Consider the following 14,727-nt stretch of genomic DNA (forward strand, 5'->3'; position numbering starts at 1 on the left):
AAATGTTGATTTTTGCAAGATGCAATGCCTTAGAAGCTAAAATTGTGATTTTCTGATCTGATTGTGAAAAGTGCGCTTGCTCCTTCAATTTACTGCCTGATATTTCCATTTATTTGATTTTAATTTCTTTATACAAGTTAACTAGCTCTCTTGACTGACCTTTATGCTATTTGCTATCTTTTTTTCCTCTGTCATTTTTTCTACTTCCACAAATTGATTTGCAACCTTAAGTGGAATATATGGAAATTCCCATTTACCTCATGACTCTTCATGCATTCCTTGGGAATAATTTCTTCTGAAGTGAAATGTTTCATATTGAACACTTTGTTTTTCAGTTTCAGCTCAGTTCAGTCGCTCAGTTGTGTCCGACTCTTTGCGACCCCATGAATCGCAGCATGCCAGGCCCCCCTGTCCATCACAAACTCGTGGAGATTACTCAAACTCGTGTCCATCGAGTCGGTGATGCCATCCAGCCATCTCATCCTCTGTTGTCCCCTTCTCCTCCTGCCCCCAATCCCTCCCATCATCAGGGTCTTTTCCAATGAGCCAACTCTTTGCATCAGTTTACTAAAAGAAAAATCATGAGTTGTACTATTTCCCTGGGAAAAAGTACCAACTTGGCAACCAAAGCCATTTCCACAATTTCATTAGACAGTCAAATATGAAACTTTTTTTCCTTCATCATTTATTTGTTCATCACAACCACACCCATGCTGAACCCCTTTATCTGCTTTCTGAGCAAGAAAGACATAAAGAGAAACTGAAGTGATTCAATGGGATGGCAGTCACAAAGCAGTCAGTTGCCCTGGGGGTGATGAACTGTCCTTGATTTCACAGAAAATAGTCCTGCAACCAGAAGTTGTGATTCTTTGTCCATTGTATAATAAAACTCACTCCTCTTTGTTTCTTGGAGCTTCCTTTTTATTGTAATTCAAGCTCTCAATACAAATCCAGTGACTCACTTTATAAATAATCTTTCTCCCAGTCTATTATATAGGCATTTTTAAAAGTTTTGCTTTTTTCTATTTCAAAATTCTCCAAACTTTGGGTATGAAATATTTGGACATTCTCATTTTTCATGGAGTAACATGAGAAAGAATTTCTTCTTAAATGACATATATCATCCCAAGTAATTTTTGCCTTGTTTTCCTGAAAGAATAGTCATGAGATGAATTACTCATATAAAAAAAGTACAAGTGAAATCTAATGCAATTTATATAATTTTATAACAGGGTTGATTGAATCATAGAGTATGGAATTGTGGATGAGGCGCATTGATTGCAGATTTTCAAGTGCACAGGGTGTCATTGCCCCAACCCCTGCATTGCTCAAGAGTCAACTCTTTATATATGTATATGTACGTGTATCTCATGATCAAATGTGACTCACTAGAGAGCTTGACCGCCTATCCAGTCATGTGATTTAGGTCATAATTTGTGCAACCGAACACGTCTGCCAATCTACTGCTTAACAGGGAGGAAACTGCAATGGAGTACTTTTTAACACCATTTTCTGTAATAAAATTCAAAGGCAGTAATGCTGATTGCTATCTTTAAATATCAGAATAAATGCATAGAATGAGAAATCTATTATAATTGCCCTCAGTTCTGTACAATCTTATATTTTACTCAGTTATTGCTGCATAACCACCCACCCTAATGGTAAATGTTTGAATGTAATGTCTTTATTATCAAGTGAGATTTAATATTGAGTTGTTCTGCTCTCTTCTGGGCTCCTCATAAGTCTACATGCACTTGTAATTTTATACGTTACAACTCTAAAGCTCATCCCAGAGGTTGTATGCAGCCATGTGGCAATTCTTTCTTCACTAATATATGATAGTCTACTCCACTTATGTATGTATTTTAATCTTGCAACTTGTGGGAAAAAATAGTTTATCATTGGTGATATCAGCATCATGGTGGCAGAAGACGCTCCCTGTGTCTCACCTCTTCAATCTACAACTAGTAAAACACCCATAACTAAACAAAGTTTTTCTACCTAACATGTTAGGTCACCAGAGATACACATTGTTGTACATCTGAAGGTGAATGGATTTTTCATCTAGAGGAGATGGAACTGGGAGAACAACAGAGGCAGTGATCCTGGCCTCAGCTGCACCACTGAGGCAGCTGAGCTCATTGCCCCAGACGGACCTGATAGCATCAGTGGACGTGGTACACGGGACCCTGGCCTCCTGGATGGATGCAGCAACATCTAGAGCCACAGAGAACCAGGTAGTACAGATAGTGTAGCCCTTAACCTTGGTCACCCTGGGCATGGCAATAGAGCCCACCATTTTCAGAATTTCTCCAGCAAAGATGATGGCAAAGGAAGAATGTTATAGGCAGCCAGAAATAAAGAAGAGTAACCTACAAAGGTATCATCATTAGGCTATGAGCAAATTTCTCATCAGGTCAATGAAATATCATACTCATAATATTGTTATACAAAACTGTCAACCATAATGCTCTATCCAGAAAAGTTACCCTTCAGATATGAAAGAAAGAAAGGTTATCTCACAGATAAAGACAAGCTGTGGAAGTTCAACACCCAGAACTATTTTATTTTTTAAATTTATTTATTTTAATTGGAGGCTAATTACAATATTGTATCAGTTTTGCCATACATTGACATAAATCAGCCATGGGTGTACATATGTTCCCCATCCTGAACCCTCCTCCCACCTCCCTCCCCATCCCCTCCCTCTGGGTCATCCCAGTTCACCAACCCTGAGCACCCTGCATCATGCGTCAAACCTGGATTGGCGATCTGTTTCACATATGATAATATACATGTTTCAATGCTCTTCTCTTGAATATAAGCAATATTGAAATGCTCTTTTCTAATTAAAATGAAAAAACAAAAGTATCCGAAAATTGAATAAAGTGATGAAGACTGAAACTATTTATCAGACAAGGTTGTTAACAATTACAGTACAATGATTAAAAAGAAAAAAGCATTAAAAATAACTGTAGCTGCTTCATTGGTAACAATCACAAAATGAAGAAGAATATTTTCTGAACTGGACAACTTCAGGGAAAAGAATGCAACTTAACCACTCTACCACATTATATACAAAGATAAACTCGGCATAGGTTAAAGACTTAAATGTGAGGTCTAAAACATTAAAAATCATAGAATAAAATATAGGCAGTAATACCTTAACTTCAGTTTTAGAAATATTTGGGAGGGATATATTTCCCCAGGCAAGAGAAATAAAAGTAAAAATAAACAGAACTATATCAAACAAAAAAACTCTGCAGTGAAGGAAACCAGGAACAAAACTAAAAGGAAACCTACTCATGGGAAAAGGTATTTGCACATTATACATCTGATAAGGGACTGTTATTCAAAAGAAGAATTCAGTCAACCTAATTAAAAACATGAACAACCAAATTAAAGACAGGTAAAGGACCTTCAGTAGACATTCCCCCCCACCAAGGAATACATACAGATGGTCAACTGCCGGGGTCCAGCCTCGGCAGGATCCAGGGGTACCCTCAGGATGAATGGTGTTGGCGAGAGAAAGAGAGAGAGAAAGAGAGAGAGAAAGAGAGAGACAGAGAGAGTGACCAGATGGGGGGGATGCAGCAGAGTCTGGCAAATCTTTATTTTTTTACTGTAGCTTTTATATTCTAAGTTAGTACATTTTTAAGGGGAAGATAGTTTAATATTACTTCGGCTCATCATTCACGAAACCAGGGTGTTTTCTGCATACTTCTTTGTGAGAGTCTTGTACATTATCTTCTGGCCATGGGGCCTGTTGGTATTTTTTGACCTACGTGAATGCAAGGCTGTTTTCCGTAATCTATTCTTTAATGAACACAAAGGTCAGTCCTTTTGCAGAAGTTATCAGTTAAATTTATCTAAAAGGTTTACCACACAAAGAATCTGCAGCTCCGGTGAGGCAGCCCCTGTTTAGCATTCCTGGTTAAAATGAACAATTCTAAACGCTTATTTTTCTAAATCTTTAACTATAACCACTTTTAGAATAATATTTTTGTGTTCTCTAATAAGGCTCCCTCACCCCTGAAGGGCTCTGTGCCTATTAGGGCCTTTTGTGTGATCAGGTTCTTTATGCTGTTTATGATTAAGGTGTTGTGAGCAGTCGTGTGCATTAGTACGCATTTGCCAAGCAGGCTAGAATGCCAGCAAAGGGGTCTAAATTGAAACACTCCTTTCATCCTGGATAATCTTATAGGATACCACCATCCGGGAGACATATTGATTAAAGTTCTAAGTTGATTCTGTTTGGAGAGAGATTGGGGAAGGCCATCTACCTGTGTCACAGAAATTAGGGAGTAGTCTAATATAGCAAGCATCAGAAAGGCAGAGATCATCTTTAAGGTGAGCGCCGGGGCAGCTTTTTGAGATCCCTGAGGTCCTGATCTGCCTTGCTTGTCAGGTCTTCTCCTCATGATCTTGTCATGGGTGGGATCTCGTGTGCTGGCTACCGGCAGTCAACAGGCTCGTGAAAAGAGGTTTGATATCTTCAGAGAACTGGAAATCAAAATCACAGTGAGACACGTTTCCCACTGCTCAGAATGGCTATTGTTAAAGAGACAAAAATCAACAAACGTTGGTAAGGACCACATGGGACCACGAAACGATACCCAAATTCACAATTTCTTCCTCTTGAATATCAGAGGAATCAAAACTGCAGTCCCTCATGTTTGAGAGTTTCCTGTTCATGTACCTGATCACTGCGTTTGAAAACCTGCTTATCTTGAGACTTCCTTGATGGTCCATTGGCTAAGACACCACACTCCCAATGCAGGGACTCAAGGTTTGACTCCTGATGGGGAAACCAGATCCCAAAGGTCACAACTAAAACCCTCACATGTTGCAGTGAAGATCTCATACACCACAACTACGACCCTGTGCAGCCAAATAAATTAAAAAACAAAACTGCTCATCATCCTGGCCACAATCTCTGACTCCTACTGCCACACACCCATGTAATTATTCTTCTCCAATTTGTTCTTCTTAGATGTGTGTCCCTTAACCACCATCCCAAAGAAGGCTAAGTCATAACCTATGACTATACATTAACCCACTCTTTGTAGATTTGGACAACATTTTCCTGACCACAAAGGCCTATGACCACTTCACGGCCATCTGCCAACCCCTGCACTATTCTAAAACCCTGAACCTTCTGATCTGTGGACTGCTTCTTCTGGTGTTTGATTCTTGAGTGTCCTGTATTCCTAGTTACAAAGATGAATAGGGTCACAACTGTCCTTCTGTACAACTTTGGAAATCCTCCACTTTTCCTGTGAAATCAAACAGGATGTCCAACTTGCCAGTCGTGACACCTTTCTTAGTGACATGGTGATGTATTTTGAAACTGTAATATTCCAGAGTGGTGATCTCTTGCCTGGGATCCTTTACCCTTATTCTAAGAAAGTTTCCTTTATACGTGCAATGCCATCACCTTGGGAGAAGTATAAAGTGCTTTGCACCCGTGCCTCTCACCTCTCAGTTGTATTCTTGCTTTATTGTATGAGCTCTGCTTGTACCTCAGCCTTGCTGCTCCACAAACCCTTCTGCTCAGAGTCGAGTGCATTTGCCTCAGTGATGTTCACTGTGTTCACACCCATGTTGAACCCCTTCAGATCTGCAGTCTAAGGTACAAAGACATAAAGAAGGCTCTGAAAATATTCTTTGTAATGGCAGGTATAAAAGGACTAACAGTCATAGGATTAAAGAAGTTCCCACTTTTGCAGGATGCAAAGCATTTGAGCCAGAATTTGATACTTTTTGATCAGAATGTAGAAGTAAAAATTGCTCACTCCCTCTATTCCCTGAAATTTTCATTTCTTTGATTCAAATTCTTCATAACAGTGAAGCAACCCACATTTATAAGCTCTTTCTCTGTCTGATTTATAATCAATTTTCCCCTTTGTCCATTTTTAAATTTCTCAAAGTTTTTCCCAAACTTGTTTCACAATATTTACAATTCCCATTTTTTCATGGAATAACATGGACTTCTTAAGAATTATTTCTTCTCAAATGATACATATCATCCCAAATATTTTTTCTCTTGTGTTATTGAAAGAATTGTTAGAAGTAATACAACCACAGTGGGGAAAAAAGCTACACTTACTAGCCAAGGCATTTTATGTAGTTTTATATCAGAGGAAAACTGTGACTCTAGTTTTCATTTTGCATACACCATTCCTTAATTATTGCCTTTTTTGCTTATGTAAATTATTTCTTCATTGCTCTTCTTGACAATGGAGACTTTAACCTACAGTTTGCTTTAGAGGTGGTTATTCAGGTTTATCTTCTCTTTAGGATCCTGTTCTCTTATTTACTGGTGTCCACAGTACTTACCCTAGTTACTGGCAAGTGTTAGTCAACTACAGATTTCCAAGTGGAGTTTACACAGAAGAACACATCTGAATACATTCACTTAATATGGCCTTTGAGTCAGGGGAAAAAGTCAATAGGTAGAAAATTTAAACTACACTTTGTATTACTAAGCAAAATATTTCACTTTCATGCCCTATATCTATTCACTGACGTTTGGATTTTGGTGTTCTTGGGAAAGTGTCCTATTCTCATTAAGATAAAAGATTGGCTGTCATGCTAGATAGTTCTTAATAGAAAGATGCTGACTACAAGTTTATAAAATCAGAACCATTAATAAGGCAACTATTTTATTTTATTTTATTTTTTTATATATGTATGTATGCATTTATTTATTTATATATACTTGTATATACATATTTTAAGATAACTTTTGCTCTTTTTTTTTTTTTGGGTTTGGCAATCAGTTTTTATTATTTTTTTTCTCTTTTTTTTTTTTAATTTATTTTTTTTTGGTCATACATTGATATGAATCAGCCATAGATTTACACGTATTCCCATCCCGATCCCCCTCCCCACCTCCCTCTCCACCCGATTCCTCTGGGTCTTCCCAGTGCACCAGGCCCGAGCACTTGTCTCATGCATCCCACCTGGGCTGGTGATCTGTTTCACCATAGATAGTATACATGCTGTTCTTTTGAAATATCCCACCCTCACATTCTCCCACAGAGTTCAAAAGTCTGTTCTGTATTTCTGTGTCTCTTTTTCTGTTTTGCATATAGGGTTATCGTTACCATCTTTCTAAATTCCATATATATGTGTTAGTATGCTGTAATGTTCTTTATCTTTCTGGCTTACTTCACTCTGTATAAGGGGCTCCAGTTTCATCCATCTCATTAGGACTGATTCAAATGAATTCTTTTTAACGGCTGAGTAATATTCCATGGTGTATATGTACCACAGCTTCCTTATCCATTCATCTGCTGATGGGCATCTAGGTTGTTTCCATGTCCTGGCTATTATAAACAGTGCTGCGATGAACATTGGGGTGCACGTGTCTCTTTCAGATCTGGTTTCCTCAGTGTGTATGCCCAGCCTTCTCCTTCTAATTAAGGATTACAGAAAAGCGCTATCAATCCCTACTTATTCCAATAAATTATTGGTCACAGAAACATTCAAGCCCTAACATTGAATCATCTTTTCTCTTTTGACATGCTAGCAGACTGGCCCGCTTACAGTCTATGAAAGACTGTCAAACATACCTGAATATCAATTAGAAAAATCTCCCCACTTGTAAATATTGCTAGAGTGCTCACAAATCACAGACTGTCTCAGTAATTCCTATTCTTACTGCATAAAATCTATTCTCCCTTCTAACATCCTTGACCTTGCTGAAAGAACAGTGATGTAGGTGCCTTCTCCTCTTCTACTGCAGGTTTATGAATAAACAGCATTAATTTTGTCCCATACGTAGCTTTGTCTATGGCACTTATATGTTATGGGGCAAATCAGTTGGATTGTAGGAGTCAACATATTGGAAATCTTTGTAGGAAATAAGAGACATAATCATAATTTATGGACTGAAGGAATTGTATAAAATATATAATGTTATACATGGCATTTGTAGGTGATGAACTAAGTGTACTATGCTATAAAGCAAGAATCAGTGGGAGCCCGGGTTAAAAAAAAAGAGTTTCTGATTTTCTTTTCCAGGTCAATGATTTTTTAAAATAAGAAAGAAATTTCCCTTAAAAGAAGTTAAATGGTGAAGTACATATAAGATTACATGTTTTTGAATCTTTGATCTTGACTCAACATATCTTATCTGAGTAAAGTTATGCAAATTAACCACACTTTCTATACTTGGTTTTTCTCATCTCTAAAATTAGGACAAAATAGCTTTTCTTGCTCCATAAAATTGTGGTCTGGATTATGTACAGTGATACTTACATAAATCATGTATAATTGTACCAACATATAGGAATTAATCACTAATGGCAATGATGATGATAATGATAATAATGATTCTATCAAAATTTGATTTTAGATATAAAGGAAAAAAGTAAGCATCATTAACATAATCTCTATTGTTATTAATAACAGTGATAAATTATTGATTTATGGTTCTCAATTTCATTTGATAAATAAAAATTAATTTGGATTCTATATAGACTGAAAAGATTCAAGTTTACAATTTAGATACTCACCTATAACTTATAATTTAATTTAATTCAGTCAGTAGTTAAATCATATAAATGCTTGTCTTTATAATGGTGTTATAGACTATTTTTATGATTTCTCTGTTTCTACTCATGAGAACAAATATGGGATATTATTCAGCTTTTATGTATTTGATTTGATTAAAATTAAATTGACTTCTTTGTTACTTTAAAAAAAAAAAAGATAAAAGATTGGTTGCTGTGTTTAAAATGATAAGTTCTGTGTAATCACCTATAAAGCAAGTGAAAAACTTTTTCAAAAGTATATATATAAAATACTTTTGGTGAAGAAGATTAAACTGAATAGTGAAAGTGAAAGTGTTAGTGACTGAGTCATGTCCGACTCTTTGTGACCCCGTGAACTGTAGCCCACCAGTCTCCTCTGGCCATGAAATTCTCCAGACAATAATACTGGAGTGGGTTGCCATGTCCTCCTGCAGGGGATCTTCCCGACCCAGGGATCAAACCCAGGTCTCCAGCACGGAAGGCAGATTCTTTACCGTCTGAGCCACCAGGGAAGCCCAAAACTGTGCATACCTGACTCCAACACAGAACCACTTTCTTGCTACCCAAAGCGTGATTCACAGACCTGGACCTGCAGCATCAACAATACCTGGGAGCTTGTCAGAAACAGTGTCCCTGGGTCGACAAGAGACCGGGTGAATCAGAATTTGCATTGAACTAGAACGCTTGGTGATTTGTATGTACAGTGAATTTAGAAATATTTTGATCTAGAATAGGGATTCTCACCATCTTACTGTTGATTTGGAACAGGATAATTGTTTATATTGGGTGCCGTTCAGTTCAGCTCTGTCGCTCAGTCATGGCTGACCCTTTGCGACCCCATGGACTGCAGCATGCCAGGCTTCCATGTCCATCATCAACTCCTGAAGCTTACTCAAACTCATGTCCATCGAGTCGGTGATGCCATCCAATCATCTCATCCTCTGTGTTCCCTTCTCTTCCCACCTTCAGTCTTTCAATGAGTCAGTTCTTCGCATCAAGTAGCCAAAGTATTGGAGTTTCAGCTTCAGCATAAGTCCTCCCAATGAACACCCAGGACTGATTTCCTTTAGCATGGACTGGTTGGACCTCCTTGCAGTCCAAGGGACTCTCAAGAGTTGTCTCCAACTAATGTTGCTAATGGTCTGTGGTTTATAGAATATTAGCAGTATCCTTTCAGATACTGCAAAATAATTCCAAGAACTAAATCTTCTCAGATTGAATCACTGCCCCAGAGCTCCAGAACTGAGGGATTCCAATCAGTTTCCATCCCTTATTTGGTTTATACCTTTGAGTAGAACATTAAATCCCACTGAGTCCTATTTTGACTATGTAAAATGATGCTCATAAAAGCACTATTTCATAGAATACACTGGTTTTAAAATTAAATTTGTCAATCTCTATAATATGCAAGGGCTTCACTGGTGGCTCAGATGAGAAAAAAATCTGCCTGCAAGCAGGAGACCCGGGTTCAATCCCTGGGTCAGGATGACCCCCTGCAAAGGGAATGGCAGCTCAGGTATTCTTACCTGGGAAAGCCCATGGACAGGGGTGCCTGGCAGGCTACGGTCCATAGGGCGGCAAAGAGTCAGACGTGACTGAGTGACTAAGACACCCATGAGCATAATCTGCTAATCTAGTTTACTGGGCATAATAATAGCTCAGTATCTCTTTTATAATTGGAAATATTTTGTACTGAGGACTAAATGACAGCTCTGAACTTGTGATGTAAGTAGACAACTCTCAATTAGCTTGGAAAAACCACCATGAATCCAGGGAATATAATACCCAAGATTTTATACTAAAGGAGAAAAGTTGTTCCCCTTTTTGAAGAGAGGAATAGTTATTTCCAGAAGCTTTGTTGATTGTGTCCCCACCACAAATCAAAGCTTTGAAGACACATGTGATCTATTTAAGAAAAATCTTCAATATTATGCTTTTGAGAAAATTTGAACTCAAGGATGTGATGAGGTGCTAGGAGGCTTAGAATTTTGGAAGCAGGAGAATTATTGTAGAAGGAGTAGTAAAAACTGAATTCACCTAACTTAAAAGCAGTCTCCTAGGAACAGAGAATGAGCAGGAAAAAGAAAAACTCCATTCTGCCCAGACCAGTGTCTCCAAGGGAAGTCCCGTACTTATAGATTGGAGTCACAATAGGAAAACATGTTTAATGAGCTGACATAGGAAGAAGTAAATATCTGCTCTCCTGCAGTACCTCAGCCTGTGTCATAGCTGTTTGACTAGGATGTGATCCTTGCTTTTGGAACTCTATATCTGGCTAGAAGACTTCTTCCTGTTATCTTGTTTGTGGACAAAACTTTATTCTGCATCGTCAGTCGTTTTCCTTTTATGCAGAAAGCTTGCTCTCAGATTCTGCAGGCAGGTGAGTCCAAGAGCTGAACAGACACTTTAGGAGAGGGTGAAAGAGGATGGAAGCCAGGAACTTGTACCTGAGGTCACCTGAAGACCCCTGTAACATAGCCCAGAGGCCATGTGGTTGTTCACTGGCTTTCCTTATCTTAGTGTATATTTATTTATTGTCTAAAAAATAAACTGAACATTGCACTCTGAAATGCAAGTGTTGATGCTGACAATTAAATTGTGCTAATGGAAGTTCAATTAGAAAAAAGAAATGAGAGACACAACCTGTTTTCAGTAAAATTAGGCAGTAAGGCTATGAATTGTATTTATTGATGTGCATGTGTATGCTTAGTCATTCAGTCATGTTCAGCTCTTTGCAACCCTTTGAACTACAGTCCACCAGGCTCCTCTGTCCAAGGGACTTTCAGGCAAGAATTCTGGAGTGGGTTCCCATTTCCTCCTCCAGGGGATGTTCCTGACTCAGAGATTGAACCTGCATCTCCTGTGTCTCCTACACTGCAGGCAGATTCTTCACCTGCTGAGCCATTAGAGAAGCCCAAATTACCAGCAGGAGTAGACAAATAAGGATAAGCCTCAAGGAAAAAAGAAATCTGCTGTTGCTTCATATAAAACATTCCCAACTTTTGTTGTGTTTTGTGTTTCCTGCTTTGAATTGTTACTTTATTCCTTTTGCTTATTTTTCTTTTAGGATATTCAATTTGCAGGTTATTTCATATCATAAAGATATCACTGTTCCTGTCCTTGGGAAAAAAAACAATTTTTGCATCAAGGAGATGTCACTGGATTTGGAATGTTGCCAAACCAAGGACGCTTTTCTTCATTGTATTGTGTCAGGGTACATTTGGACTATTGGATATTTTCTCCCCTAATATTTATATGCCCATTTAACTTTCCTCTCTATTTTCTTTCTCCCTCTCTCTTAATATTTTTTTAAATATAGAGAAGAAAATGGTTAAGTAGAAAAAGAACTCCAAATTTATTGGTCCATTAGAAGTTCATGAACTGGAATTTCTAGGTACCTTTTATACATTCTATACAGGAAAAATATTCTGGTTTGACCAGCTTGGGATGTCAGAACTCATGGCCTAATGATGCTGATTATAGGTGAGAAATACATGGAGTTACACAGCCCAGGAGTTCTTGTTAGTTCTTGTTAATTCACACCTTGTGGATTGAGAACAATTCTTCAATCAGAGGCACTTAGGCTTATATATTAAGGGGGTTTATGATACAGAGGCCAGAATTCAGTCAAAGATGGTATAATACTAAGGATGTCATCTACTTTAGTTAACATGATATTTTTGCAAGAAAATAAAGAATTTGTAAGGAGGGATTCTCTGTGGACTGAAGGTTCAGCTGTAGCAGGGAGGCCACCTTGTTCCTCAGCATGCCTGACACCATCTCTAATCACTCCCTGTCTTTCTTATTCTCTGATCCACTGGCTTCCTTTTTGGATTTGAACATGTGGAACCAGCATCTTCCTCTAATCCTTTGCAGTGGCCATTCCCTCTGCAGGCACACCCTTCTCCTGATATAGTACTAGATACTTCCCTCTCTTTCTTGAAGTCTAATGTTCAAATATCTTTTTGTTTGCTTACCTTAACTGAACACTCAGTACAAAATAACACTCCTACAACTCTCTCCTTCATAACTGGTTTTTTTTTTTTCATAGCATCTGTCACCACCTAACATATTATATAATACTTTATTTGCTCATTTTCTCTCAACATCCTTGAATTGCGGGAGATTTGTTTTTCATAATCTCTACTTATTGCTTGGAACATGGTTGGCACTCAATATGTATTTCTCAAATGCATGAAAGAATTTCGCATTAAAGCTGTGTAGAATATATGACCTTTTTGTAAATATGCTGAGAATGGGACAAAAATCCCTAGTCAAAGATAAATTGGGAGCATAGCAGGTGGTGCTGGTGGTAAAGAACCTGCAGGAGACTTAAGAGCCTGGGGTATGATCCCTGGGTCAGGAAGATCCCCTGGAGGAGGGTATGGCAACCCACTCCAGTATTTTTGCGTGGAGAATACCATAGACAGGAGCCTCGTAAGCTGCATTCCATGGGGTCGCACAAAGTCAGGCACAACTGAAGTGATTTAGCACACATACTCTCAAAGAGAACTTATCTATACATAAAATAGTAAAATCAGTTTCTTGATGGCACAATAGATATTGTAGTAGTTCAGATATGTGACTTATGCCCGTATGTGTGAAAAGTAATTATGTTATTTTCCTTTCTCCTGGTAGTCAGCTCCAGCACATGGAACCAGGGAACAACACACAGAATTTTAAATTTCTTCTTCTCAGATTCTCAGAAGCACCAGAACTCCAGCCCCTCATATTTTGGATTTTCCTCTCCATGTACCTGATAACTGTTTTTGGAAACCTGGTGATCATCCTGGCTGTGTGCTCAGACCCTCAATTCCACACCCCCATGTACTTCTTCCTCTCCAACCTGTCCTTTGTAGACATCTGTCTCACCTCCACCACGATCCCAAAGATGCTGATGAATATTCAGACTGAGAGCAAAGCCATAACCTATGAAGCCTGCATTGCCCAGATGTATTTTTACACACTTTTTGCAGCATTAGATGACTTCCTGCTGACTGTGATGGCCTATGACCGGTTTGTGGCCATCTGCTACCCCCTGCACTACATGGTCATCATGAGTCCTTGGCTCTGTGGACGCCTGTGTCTGGTTTCCTGGGTAGTGAGCGCCATGTATTCCTTGTTACACAGCTTAATGTTGTTGCGATTATCCTTCTGTCCAGATTTGGAAATTCCCCACTTTTTCTGTGAACTCTATCAGGTGATACAACTTGCCAGTTCTGATACCTTTCTTAATAACATGATGATCTATCTTGCAACTTTCCTACTGGGTGTCGGTCCTTTTGCTGGGATCGTTTACTCTTACTCTAAAATAGTTTCCTGCATATGTAGAATCTCATCTGCTCAGGGGAAGTCTAAAGCATTCTCCACCTGTGCATCTCACCTCTCAGTTGTCTCCTTGTTTTATTGTACAAGCCTAGGATTGTACCTTAGCTCTGCTGCTACCCACAGCTCACACTCAAGTGCAATAGCCTCCGTGATGTACACTGTGGTCACACCTATGTTGAACCCCTTCATCTATAGTTTGAGGAACAGCAACATAAAGCGGGCTGTGAAGAGTTTTTACTTAAAGCCATGTTAAAAGGGCCAAATTTCTTGGGGGGTGATGGCATGCTATTGTTTCATGGCTTAAAGTCTCTGATTCGGCAATTGTGATTCTCTCATCCTTGTGGACTAAAATTTGCTCCTTCTGTAACCCTGTAAGCTGGAAGGGTTAATTTTGGTTCCATTCTGGATCTGTTTCTCTGGCTTTAACTCCTGCTTTGCTGCTTTTGTTATTACAAGCATGCACAATGGCATGCCTCAGAGAACCCTGCCCCCCTCTTGCTGTTGTTCAGTGTCTAAGTTGTGACATACACTTTGCAACCCCATGGTCTTCAGCACGCCAGGCTTCCCTGTTATGTTCTGTGATGGTGCATAGCAACATATAAATATCCCTCTTATAGTTATAAACATTTTATAATGAGGGGTTAAATGAGCTCATAACTTCTGGTATAACTGGGAAATGTCTTATTGGCTTGGAAAGCTATCATGAATCCAGATAATATAATGCCCAATTTTTATACTTAAAAAGTACACAAAGTTACCTTGTCTTTGATGAGGTGAATAGCATTTTTTAGAGATTTCAAGGGTTATGTCCCCACCACCAATCAAAGCTTTGAAGACCCACGTGACTCAGTCAAGACAA

At 38.7% G+C, this 14,727-nt stretch overlaps 1 protein-coding gene across 1 annotated transcript; it reads left to right on the plus strand.

Moving 5' to 3' along the window:
• The first annotated feature begins 13,191 nt into the window (after positions 1 to 13,191).
• On the plus strand, positions 13,192 to 14,121 carry LOC122440976 (olfactory receptor-like protein OLF4). The gene has a single exon (XM_043467618.1). It carries the CDS (start codon positions 13,192 to 13,194, stop codon positions 14,119 to 14,121), a length of 930 nt encoding a protein of 309 aa, XP_043323553.1.
• The last annotated feature ends 606 nt before the right edge of the window (positions 14,122 to 14,727 follow it).

This window comes from Cervus canadensis, chromosome 4, assembly GCF_019320065.1.
Source record: "Cervus canadensis isolate Bull #8, Minnesota chromosome 4, ASM1932006v1, whole genome shotgun sequence".
Lineage (NCBI taxonomy): Eukaryota > Metazoa > Chordata > Mammalia > Artiodactyla > Cervidae > Cervus > Cervus canadensis.

Bases quoted from the DNA above. Each gene is read 5' to 3' on its own strand.
- LOC122440976 (XM_043467618.1), top strand. From the start codon at position 13,192: ATGGAACCAGGGAACAACACACAGAATTTTAAATTTCTTCTTCTCAGA.